The 13,247-nt window shown below is 35.4% G+C and overlaps 1 protein-coding gene across 1 annotated transcript; it reads right to left on the bottom strand.

Moving 5' to 3' along the window:
- Window positions 1–383: 383 nt before the first annotated feature.
- Window positions 384–12,560, bottom strand: mfsd8l2 (major facilitator superfamily domain containing 8-like 2). The gene is made up of 12 exons (XM_042770712.1): window positions 11,886–12,560; window positions 11,409–11,594; window positions 11,225–11,287; window positions 9,763–9,882; window positions 9,598–9,677; window positions 7,981–8,278; window positions 7,606–7,679; window positions 4,730–4,943; window positions 4,242–4,364; window positions 3,919–4,049; window positions 2,860–2,968; window positions 384–1,693 (listed from the first exon to the last, which is right to left on the bottom strand). The coding sequence occupies exons 1-11, from the start codon at window positions 11,959–11,961 to the stop codon at window positions 2,888–2,890; spliced, it is 1,446 nt and encodes a 481-aa protein (XP_042626646.1). The 5' UTR covers window positions 11,962–12,560; the 3' UTR covers window positions 384–1,693; window positions 2,860–2,887.
- Between the last annotated feature and the right edge of the window lie 687 nt (window positions 12,561–13,247).

The raw sequence follows: 13,247 nt of genomic DNA, 5'->3' as shown, positions 1-13,247 counted from the left end.
CTCAATTACAGTGATCACTGTGCGGCCTTCTCACAATGTGTTAATGCTCTTCCTGCGCATCACTTCTACAGATGTGAACACGTATGTGGGATTGGGATTATAAAATTATTTCACACAGAGCTGTTGCAGGATTATGAGATCATGTGGATTGAGGGGTGAAAGGTTAAATGCTTATTGCTCTGCAATACATTGAGTGGAATGGACCATTTTCATATCTCTACTGGGTTTGGTAAAATGGGAGACCATAGCACATGTTATTGCAGCATTTCCTTCCACAGCAAAATGAAAAATTAAAGAGATAGTTCACCCAAAAATAAAAATGCTGTCAGTACTTACTCAGCCTCTTGAAAGAGTTTCGGTTCCCACTGACTTTTATTATATGGACACAATTACTCAAAATATCTTTATTTGTGTTTTGCAAAAGAAAGAAATGCATACAGGTTTGGAACAACCTGAAGGTGAATGAATGATGACAGATGCACTATCCCTTTAAATTTACACAATTTACACCCTAGTAATTGAAGAGATATCAGTCAAAAAATAAATTAGTAGTCTTTCAATAACCTTGGGCCACTATAACCAGTTTCATTGATGCCATAAACTCCATTGCAACAGTGTTGACTTGTTTACTAGATTAATGCCAGTGTACTGTAATATGACATAAAGTAGTGATAGCTATCAAATAATGCCTATTAATGCGAGAATAAAGATGGCTAGATTGACCCTGCTAAATTAGAGATAAAATACATTACTGGACTCTGTGAAATAGTCCACAATCCAAAATGCAATCCAACACATAAAAAAAATATATATATATATATATCAGTGATAAGGTATATTTATAACATTTATCTATAGAAAAAAGCTATTAAATGAAAGGATGCCACAATGATGTTGGTGTTGATTCATTCATTTAAAGCGTCTATATTTGCTGAACAGATTTTAATGAGTTTACAGTAATAATATTTCAAGACAATCAACAAACAGCAGATCATACGCACCAGAGGACACATAAATATTCAGTTTCCCTCTTAAGATGAGTAAATATCCAAAGAAATGACCGATGGTCTGTGCAGAATAATTGCATGTATCACTTGTTTTTCGGAAATTCACACACACACACACACACACACACACACACACACACACACACACACACACACACACACACACACACACACACACACACTCATGCATAGAGTCGTGCAGTTCTTTTCAAAGTCAATCTCTTTAAGGGGCAATAGCGCCATCATGTGTTCCTTCGATACAAATTGCCACACTCTTTCATATTAGCATATCAGGATATCCTCAAACCATAAAACATTTACATTAAAAGAGCCACACAGTAAATGCGTTAACTATGCTAAATGGAATCAGAAATGATGAGAATGAGAATAAAAATCATAAAAATACATAATATAAAAACTAGTATTAAACCAAAATATGTCAGATTTAAGGATATGTTATACCAAATGTAATATTTGTGTGTGTGTGTGTGTGTGTGTGTGTGTGTGTGTGTGTGTGTGTGTGTGTGTGTGTGTGTGTGTGTGTGCGCGCCCTTCTCGCTGTTTGCGGTCTGCTAGTCCTGGCAGGGCCTCTTATCTCTCACTGTTTCAGCATCTGCTCTGTACAGCCCCACACGAGCGCTAAACTTTGGCAGACAGACCGCAGAGAGAGGGGCTCTTGATCTGTGCTGAAATATGAAAATCACACAGATAGATTCATTTACCAATGACAGCTTTTGTCATACTGCAGAGAGTGTGATTTTGTGTCATAATGTTGACTGTCGCTAGCAGATTATAGCATTTATTATTCAATGGCCCACTTCTTTGCTTTTAGCACCATATTTTGTCCTGTTTTCCATTCTGAGCAGTATCTATATTGTGGTTTAAAGCTGCATGGCTGGAGTCTGTGTCAGTTTAACTCAGCACAGACAAAATAAAAGTTATGAGTGGAATTGCTCGAACGACAATATGTCACTCTAACACAGATTGTACACAGTAAAACTGCAGATAAACACATGTTCTTTAAAGATGAAATGTATATTGTTTCCATGGCAAAATAATTTCCCTTGTGAAAAAGAAGTACACTTCAGCACACTACAAGTGCACATTCAATACAATTATGCAGTTTTTCATAAGGGTTCTATTATACAAGCTTAATATGCAGAGACAACTGTAAGACAGACACTGATGGCAAATGCTGTGGCACTATCAAAATACTGTTTTGAATGTTTGAACATTCTTATTAGGATGACCGAGCAACATAAGCTCAGTCAAGGAGCTCTATGATCTGAAGAAAGATCTGTTAGCATTAGCATTGCTATGCAGTCTCGATAGTAGATTATTAACTTGTGCAAGAACCCTCAGAATAAAATCTGCAATCTTTGCTCATAGGCATCATGGCCACCAGTTTTTTGTGAGCCGATAATATGAGCCATAAATGACTTTGTAGACACAGGAAAATGACATCATCATGATGATGCTTATCTGCTGATAACATCAAAAACTCACAAAGTCCCAACTCCTTCACTAGCAAGCAACTATCCTAAACTGAGGTAAAAGGCAAGAGACAGTTAAAAATATAAATCCATACCAATATAAATCCGAGTCATCCAAACACTGTGGGAACTGATACAAAATATTGTATGATGTTGTGGTTGTGACATCTACCCAGCAAGGGCCAATGGGATCTTGCTAAATCTTGTCCAGTTGGACCTCAGCCAATGGGGTGAGTTTGATGTGCAACTATATGTTCTTTTTAGATAAATTTTTATTTTATTATTTCAGTTCCAATAAGTCATGCTGCTGACTGAAATTACACAATTACCCAGTAAACAATGTAAGTTCACTGTCTCACCTGTATCCTGTGTAGTGAAGCGTGTCGTCTATCCTCCGTTCTCTGAGTCCTCTGCATGCTCCACCCTGGGCGGCTCCACCAGCTTCTCATAGGACAACACCATCATGATCTGATCAGAACAATCACCAATTAGTCTCAGTTTTAAAGGGTCATTTTCAAAATGACAGACATTTTTTTTAGATAGGTAAAAATTTTGTAATTTTATTTTGAATTATTTAACATTAATTTATATATACATAAAAAAAAAAAATTTAATTTATTAATTACTTTCTTTATTTAGCATAAACAACCCTCCATCAAAAAAATCTTTTATTTAAAAAAAAAAACAATCTTTTATTTAAAAAAAAAATAATGCATTATTTGAAAAAAAAAAATAATAATAATAATCTACAAATAAACTGGACAAGTTTATTTTGTTTTTCCTTATGTATTCAGTTTTATTTAGGTTTGTCAAAAGGGAACCACCTTGAATTGTCACCCCTGTTACTATGTTTTTGTATAGTAAATAATTACTATATATATATATATATATATATATATATATATATATATATATATATATATATATATATATATATATATATATAAAATAACTAATTCAATATGGACATTCATGAGAATTTCAACATTAAACTTTTATACTAAACTAGAAAGTATAGAAATTACTAAAAAACTCTCAACCTTGTGACTGTCAACCCTGTTACTTTTCTGAAGTAACACAACAACTTATGTTATTATTATAAAGTTGCTTGAGATAGCGCAATACAATTTGTTAACACTTGAAAGTATTTGCTGTCTGATAAAAATGTTTAAAATCTAACATTTTTACTTATTTATAAATCACCCTTTTGAAATAAAAAAGGCCAGTCACTCTAATGACCCTACAATCTCTTTTAATAGTTTTTTTTTTCTTCTTTTTTTTTTTTCTGGATCTATGATAGTCACTGTTTGCACTAACCAATAAATGTATCTATATTTGAGCTGGTAAATTTGATTATGATGACATACTAATGGAAATCTCTGATGATTTTCAGAATCAGTCATAATGAGTCTACACACCATGATGAGGGTCAGTAGGAGCATCATCATACCCAGCATCACATATAGATTTCCTATTAGACCCCCTGCCCACAGGGGACCGAGAATAGTGGCAAGACCCCCGACTGAACGGCGTACACCCTGACTAAAGCCTGCAGACACACACACACACACATACACACACAACACAAAGTCATTAGAATCAGCACATCGTTTTGAATATCTAAACAGTGACAATAAGTGACACTTATACAAACATGAGTGTTACATGTTTACTCAAGATCTCATCTATCTTTTTCTTCTGTCTTTTTCGTATTCTCAGTGGACTTTTCTTTGTTTCTCACCTTGTGTTTTCTCAGCTGTAACCTTAGAAAAGAGAGACACCTGAGACACGGCAACGAAAGGAAGTCCCAGTAACTGCAGAAACACTCCGATGATGAACTCAATCAACTCGAATGCAAAGCCACCTAAACAAAAGACATATTGAATTGAGAATGAAAGCAAGAATATCACAGACAATAGATAGATAGATAGATAGATAGATAGATAGATAGATAGATAGATAGATAGATAGATAGATAGATAGATAGATAGAAAGATAGATAGATAGATAGATAGATAGATAGATAGATAGATAGATAGATAGATAGATAGATAGATAGATAGATAGACAGACATATTTAAAGCAGTTCCAAACTAATAATGCATTTCATTGAGCTGGCACCAAACTGAGCAGGCATATTGTGTCTGTCCATGCCTAGGTGTATGCCAGTTTCTCTGGACGTCTGCCACACACACACACACACACACACACACACACTCACACACACACCTTGTGGATTTGCCAGGAAGATGAGGCACCAGACACAAGCCCCGCTGCAGATGAGCAGCCCCACCGCCAGCACCACCCGGTCCTCCAGCACACGGCTCAGCCAGCGCACCAGGAAGAAACCTGCAATTACCTCCACCCCACACAGGCTGTACATCACACTGTTCCCCAGCTCACCGAAGCCAAAGTACTTCTGCGTCAGAGGGGTCACCATGGTCTGGAGATAAGAGAACACAGACATCAACTATTCAGAACACCCTAGAAACCACACAGCAATAAGCTTAAAACAGCTCAGAACAACTAATAGATCTTACATGAGTAGGCATCACACATTTTCTCCAGGCAGTGTAAAGTAAATGCAAGATTATAATTTATCTAGCATATGATCCTTCATATATAAATTTGATTTAGTGTGAAAGAATAAAACTAAGCATGATATAGCTGATAAAAGATAATAAAAAGAAGCATTTTGAACTCTATAACCAGTTTGTCATGTATCTAGGTCAGGCAACTGGGAAGGTAAATGTGTGTCAATTTCATATACCTGATTATATTAAATCAATGCTTAGATTAGATAAGATTAAATTAAATTTAGATGTCCCTACTACTGTGAGCCTTAATCAATCATAATTGGACAGACATTATTTAGTAGCTCAGATGAATTTAGGACACTGTGGGGGATCTGGTGACTTGCTTTCAGAAGCATTGTGCCCACGAAATGTAAATGTTAATGAGCTACTGCTCCCCCCACCCCTCTCTTCCATGGGGCGGACTCCGTATATGGCTCGGAGGTGGTCTTATTCAAAAAGCCAGCTATCTACGCAAAAAAAAACTGTCTGCAGATTGAAAAAAAAAAAAGAGCCACAATATATTTGTAAATGGGCGTTTGATTTACATTTGAGAGAAACTGAGAAGATTAACAAGGATGCAGACTAGTCAGCTTTTAAAAAAATTGGCGTTTTAAATTCAAAATATGCCATTTGTGTGATTCACAAAGATCCCATGAGGGTTTTTGTTTGTTTGTTTGTTTGTTTGTTTGTTTGTTTGTTTGTTTTTTCAAACTCTTGCTACTTCAATTTTCAGCACAAAACAATGCTGAACTTGAACTGAACAAAAAAAAAGGTGTTTTTTAAATTTTATAATAGTGATTTAAATTGTCTAAAATATAAATCCAAAAGCAAAACTGAAAGAAAAAAAACTATATTATGGAGTGGAAATGTTAAATGAGATAATGAATGATCCTCTGCTTCCATCTACTGGTCATAGTGGGAATATCATTACGTTTACATTTTAATAGTTTTTGTTTTCCACCAGGTGGCAGACATCTTCCACTTAAACATGGCAAATTTTCCATGAAAAAACTCCTTAAAAAAATAAAAATATGCAAATAAATAAATAAAGTAGACTTTCTTTAAAGTTAATTTTACATATAATGTTCTCATTTTATATAAAATATATAAACATTCAGCAATTACCCTCACACACCTGAACGCAATCAATATGTGCATAGGGTAAAAAAAATAAATAAAAAAAAAAAGTTTCAACTAAAAGAAGAAAAATAAATTCCGCACATTATCCTCACTTGCAAATATATCAAAAAGAAATGTTTTCACATACAATGTTTCGGTCCAGTGACCTTGCCTGATGAAGGTCATTGGACTGAAACGTTGCATGAAAAATTTAGAAACAAAACAAAAAATAAAAAAAAATCCCACAAAAAATAAAAAAGTACCTTAAATCCCTCCAAAAACTAAAAAATTACAAATATTAAATTTGTCAAAAAAATTTAAAAAAAAAGGTTTAATTTATTTATTTATTTATTTATTTTTATTTATTTATTATTTATTTTTATTACATTTTATTTTTTTATTTTTTTGGCTGTGGTATTGAAAACGCCCTTTTCTCCACTCTTGATGAGTTTGTATCCTTCAATGCACAAGCTAGTTTCTGGGCTTTTGGTTACAGACTTTTTTGTGAGGGTTATATACCGAATATATATATGTGAGGGTTAGTGTTAGGGGCTAGAATATGGGGGCACCCACACTGATCTTGCATACCCCTAAGCAAATGTGCAGTTGCACCCCGGCCGTGTCCACTCATGATGGGGGAGTTGCCTGTGTTGCATAGCATGTTTGTGGATCCTTTTGTTTAGGGCATGTTTGTTTTGGTGATTTTGTTTTGGTGAAGTCGCTTACTGCACCTTTAACACTCTGATACCATTTTAACATCTGGATAGCACATTTTTTGGCATATTGATATTGATAACACGTTGCTTGCATTCCTTTAGTGTGTTTAACGTGCTAGCATGCTGCTATCATATTTTGTTGCTAGCAGATTTTAGCATTTTGGTAGCCTATTGCTAACATATTCTTAACACATTTAAGCACACTGCTGGCATGTTTCAACATGCTAACACATTTCTAACATATTTTAGCATTTGCTAGCATGTTTTAACACATTGAGCACATTTCTTCCATATTTTGCTTCCATGCTGTTAGTGTGTTTTAACATGATGTTAGCACACTGCAAGCTTGTTATAGCATGTTTTATCATGTTGCTAGTTAGCATTTGGTTTACATTTGGATTATGTTAGTATGTTTTAGCACATTGCTAGTTTTAAAATTTTGCAAGCATATTGTTAACACTCTGATATAGCATGTCTTATTACACTATTTACATTTTTAACATGTTGCTAGCACATTTCTAACATATTTTAATGGTTCCAAAAATGTGATCCAACACAACATACCAAGCCAGAATATTCAAAATAGCATGTTTGCTAATCCCCTTTGCTCATCTGACAACAAGAAGTCAACCAGCACTGCCACTGGTGCCACCTTGAAAAAAAGTAGTTTCATGAGGCTGATGACGACTTTTACCTCGAGTGCTGTCTGATTGAAGAGAGTGATGAACTGAGCAGTGAGGAGAACCACCACCTCCTCCCTCAGAAACTCTACAGAGAGAAAGAGAGAGAACGGTGTAGATCTCAGGCATTTCAAAGCTGCCAAGACATGATTGAATATAATGGAGATATCTACCACATGCACACACACACACTGCAATTGTAGACCAAAGACAGAATGAGTTGATCAATAAAGCTTTTTCAGGCCACTACTCTCTCAGATTAGCACCTCGGATACAACAAAGAAGGAATCAATGCCACACCAACTCAAAATTCTCTGCGAAAAACACACACACACACAGACACAAATACACAGTACTTTTGTGATTTGACAATAAACTCTGGGCTTCACCTTGACTAGCGCTGAAGTTTTCAAAGGGATCAGAGGTGTCTAGAGAGGGGGAATCTGGAGGAGAAGGTGGGAGTTCAGATGAGAGCCGGGTCTCTGTCTGTTCTGGAGTGAAGGAGCCATACGAGTCCTCTGCTGCAGCCATGTGTTCATCCTCTAGACTCATGAGTGGCTCATCTTCTTCACCTCTGACCTCTCTGAGGAGCATGTGCTGCTCAGGGAAGGAGTCCAGTGGTGGGATGTCCCAGTACAGAACCATTACTGCAAACTGCATAAGCACCCACATCCCACACATGAAAAGCTGGGACAAAAAGAGCACAAGGCCAACAAGCTTTAAAAAACAGGATCACTTACATAAAAGGGCTTAAAAATTATAAACAAACAAACAATAAATAAATAAATAACTTAATGGTTAAAGGGATACTTCACCCCAGAATGAAAATTTTGTCATTAATCACTTACCCCCATGTCGTTCCAAACCCATAAAAGCTTAGTTCATTTTTGGAACACAATTTAAGATATTTTGGATGAAAACCGGGAGGCTTGTGACTGTCCCATAGACTGCGGATAAGTAACAGTGTCAAGGTCCAGGAAAGTATGAAAGTCATCGTCAGAATACTCCATCTGCCATCAGTGATTCAACCGTAACGTTATGAAGCGACGACAATAGTTTTTGTATGCAAAAATAACGACTTTATTCAATAATTCCTCTCCTCTGTGTCTCTCCAAATCAGCGTAGCACCATTTTGTCAAATCTGAGCAGTACGCAGGCGGCGAACGCTCTTCTGTATCAGCCATGCCACAAGGTGACGTTTTTTACATGTATTTACGCTTTGGTTGGAAAGACAACAGCGCATCCGAGCAGCGCGGCTGACACAGAAGAGCATACGCCGCCTGCGTACTGCTCAGATTTGCCAAAATGGTGCTACGCTGATTTGGAGAGACACAGAGGAGAGGAATTGTTGAATAAAGTCTTTATTTTTGTTTTCTTCATGTACAAAAAGTATTCTCGTCACTTCATAACATTACAGTTGAATCACTGATGGCAGATGGACTATTCTGACGATACTTTTCATACTCTCCTGGACCTTGACACTGTTACTTACTTACAAGTCTATGGGACAGTCACAAGCCTCCCGGTTTTCATCCAAAATATCTTAAATTGTGTTCCGAAGATGAATGAAGCTTTTAATCTCACAAAGAACATGTCTATGTCATGTTTTAGATGTTTTAAATTACTGTTAGTTTCCTGTGTTTTTAATTTAATTTAATTTATAAGTTGTAATAATATAATTTAATTTGTAACACATTACAATAATGTCTCATTAGTTAATGCATTAACTCACAGTAACGAAGTAATACATTATTACAGTATTTATTAGTCTTTGTTTCCAACTTTTCATTGTTAGTTCATGTTTGCCAAGGTCCCTTAAATTATATTAACCAGCCCCCACCCACCCTCTAATAATACTAACTCTGCTTATGATCTCAATCAGGTCAGTTACATTAAGGAGACATCCAAAATGTGCAGTGTTTCCAAGCTGTATGAATCATTATGTGTAACATAATGTGTTTGAGAATTCAAGTAAATTAATAAGAAATGAGCCAAAACAGACTTACCCCAGGTGAGGTGTACTTATTTACAACAAATGGACCCAGTTTGAAATCACACAACCTTAGAAAGATATTGAAAGCAGGACCTGAAAGTGTAAAATGCACATTGGCTAAATATTAAATGGAATAAAGTGCTTTTGCCACTTATTATGTCTTAGAACACTGACTCACCGATCAGAAGTCCAGCCTGACGACATGCCATGACAGCAGCAAAGACTCCAGCTCGCTCATCAGGGAGAGTAGTGCGTGTGAGGAATCCAAAAATCGAGGAACCCGCTCCTGCTCCAATACCTGATGGATGGATGAAGTAGTTTATATGTGATGTACTCAGCATTCATGGAAATATAGATAGTTCTTATTTATTTATTTATTACTATATAAATATGTCTGGATATTATATTTTGCATACAGAAAATGAATGCATTTTTTCCCACTTCGGTTTTCTCCCAATTCTGAATCTATGTCACAATGAATAATATCATATGTAACATATTAAATTATATACGCCTAATGTATTAATTATATAAATACAATATCAAATATACAACTTTAAATATATAACTGTGTGTGTGTGTGTGTGTGTGTGTGTCTGTGTCTGTGTCTGTGTCTGTGTGTGAGAGCTGAAAGGCAACTGCTGATTCCGCAGCCAATGATAGTCTGGTTCAGTGTTTGATATAAGCTGGTCCTGCACAGCAAAACCCTCACCTCCCCCAGCTCCACCTGTCTCTGCTACAGGAATTATGTATGTCTATTCATGCAGGATCAGCATACAGTATCTTAGACACACACGTATATGGACAAAAATATTGTGACACACCTCTTAATTATTGAATTCAGGTGTTTCAATCAAACCCATTGCCACAGGTGTATTGAATCAAGCACCTAGCCATGCAGCCCGCAGTGAATTTAAGTGTGGTACTGTGGATGCCATCTTTGCAATAAGTCAGTTCATGAGCTTTTTTGAGAGCTCCTTTCACTTGGCCTATCTGCTACTTTATGTATGTGTAACAACCCAAGTTAATTAATTTTTGTTATAGAGTTTCCAAAGGTTTCATTGTTTTAACAAAATTTTGTTCCCTAAATAAGTGCCTTTTAAAACCAATGTTAAATAGGGGTTGAATAATACCAAAAAGAAAATCTTATAACTCAAAAAATATTACATTATATGTTGACAGTACCACTTTTAATAAAATGCCAAACTGTTATAGGTACAATTTTTGAAAAACTATTAAATTTGTAAATTATTACAGTCTCTTGGGGGTTGAATTTTTTTATTGCAATTGTGTGTGTGTGTGTGTGTGTGTGTGTGTGTGTGTGTGTGTGTGTGTGTGTGTGCGCGCGTGTGCGTGTGTGTGTGTATTTATTTTAAAGTAGATATTTTATACTTTATTATACATAATAGATTCATACTATCATCTAAACAAGTTATTGTTTCTGGTCAGGATGATTCAACACTGCACTAATTACAATCTAATGAGAATCATTAATCAAACAACAGATCTCTCTGTTAGTATCTGTTTGACGACTCATATTATATTAATGTTGATGCTTTGCACCATAGGAGCAGGGAGGTTCACAAACAAACAAAACTTTCTGAGACTAACAGAACAGTGCAACTTCAAAATAGCCTCACCTGCAACAAGTCGGCTGGACAGAAGAAGCCATTTTGAATATCCCATAAAATACATGAAGTTTCCTATAAGACAAGTGTGTTGCAATGAGCAAGTCAAAGAGATCATAACCGCACAAGAACAAGGGATTTCTGATCTATTTCAAAACCCACATCACATTATACATCTCCATTCTTCAGTACTGACCCACAATTTCAAACACATTGGAGAAGAGGATGATGGTCTTTGTAGCTCTAGTCTTGTCTGACCAGTGACCAAACACTGGACCAAACACCAGCCCACTGAAGCTGAACGCAGATAGACCCAAGCCAAGAAAATAAGGTGGTGCCTCTAATAACTGCAGATATCTCCATATAGTGGGCAGAATGACAGCTGGGAGAGAGATAGAAGACAATTTAAACAGTAGATGTGCAAAATTCAATCAATACAGTCACCATTTACACATTAATACAGGTTAAGGCTTTCTTGAAGATATTAAGCACTATCGATTCAAACAAGCAATCTTGCTGCATTGATTTTTTTTTTTTTGTATTAAGGAGAAAAGAAAAGAAAAGAAAAGAACGAGTCAAATGTACTTACCATGAAAAGAAAAGAAAAGAAAAGAAAAGAAAAGAAAAGAAAAGAAAAGAAAAGAAAAGAAAAGAACGAGTCAAATGTACTTACCATATTCCACGCCACTCAAAAGAAATATTAATCCAATAGTAAGAAAAGACAGCTTTCTTTTTTGTCTGTAATCCATCACAGTGTTTCTGTAGGTTATTTTCTCAGCACTTGATCATTCCTCTTCCTCATTGTCCAATTATTGTAATGAGAAGGTTGATGTTCTCCATTACTGTCTCTGGTATGTAACCTCATCTTACTGTAGGCTATGCCTCTTTTTTGTGGGTCATGGCAAACTTATTATTCAGCAAAAGAAAAAGTATCAAGCATGTGGTGTCGGAGAGTTTAGGAAAGACTAGGGAAAATTTGGTTTTGATGATTTTACGCAAACATGCTGTCGTTGTTCAGTGGATCCCTTTTCCTTGAATATGATCAGTCAGGTCCCCCTCATGAGCTGAAGATAAATGCTGCATAATCTACCTCCTCGCTGATGCAGCACTGAAGATAAACGGGGTTCAGACACTTCCAGGAGTGTCTGTACAGAGAACAAGCACCAGAGATCTAGTATTACCTGTGGGCTTGTATCCATTATTTATCGTGTTCAGGTGAAGTGGACTGTAATTCTACTCCCTTAAAGCTGTATCTTCACTTCTTTGGATCTTTATTACAGAAATACAGCTAATTACTAAGTGACAATGATAAATATTTCTTCATACATAGGGTTACACTTCATGATAACTTCATTAATTAGTCATTAACAAAAATGTTTTTTTATTATAGTACCACTTACAAAAAGTATTATGGTATTACAATGATTTTTGACACATGCGTAGAGTCTTGAGTAATTATCATTCAGTACCATGATATATCAAAGTACCACAGCTTGGTGATACCATGATGGTACATCTTTGTAAGGAACATTAGAAATGTAATGATAGTTTGATTAATATATTTCATGCATATATTTGTATTTGAATACCTTCACTTGTGAAAAAGGAGTGTGCTTGTATTAAAGTGCACTTACTGTATAGTGTACTTCAATTCTTACAAGTCTATTTTTAAAAAACTACTTACAGATAACATAACATTCATGAAATAAAAGCCTACTAAAAAGAGCATGCCTTCATGACTGTTTCTTGCTTTAAAGAATTACACTTTTTGATGTGTTTACAAATATATTAAATCACAAAGTACTTTATTATGAAAGGATATTTATTATTCAAAATTAAATGTTAAGTTTAATGTATTTTATTATTACATGTATTTGCTCATTTATCATTCAGATTATTTTTTTAAATGTACTAAATGTATCTTTCTAAAATGTTTAACTAGAAAAATATTCCAATTCATGACAATTAAAACATAAGCATATCTCAGTTTGCCATAAATTCTTGCCAGTACATTTGAAAATAGACTTCAAACATA

Source organism: Cyprinus carpio, chromosome A2 (genome assembly GCF_018340385.1).
Source record: "Cyprinus carpio isolate SPL01 chromosome A2, ASM1834038v1, whole genome shotgun sequence".
Taxonomy (NCBI): domain Eukaryota; kingdom Metazoa; phylum Chordata; class Actinopteri; order Cypriniformes; family Cyprinidae; genus Cyprinus; species Cyprinus carpio.
The sequence above is the reverse complement of the archived record's forward strand: the minus strand, read 5'-3'. Positions and strand labels throughout refer to the sequence as shown.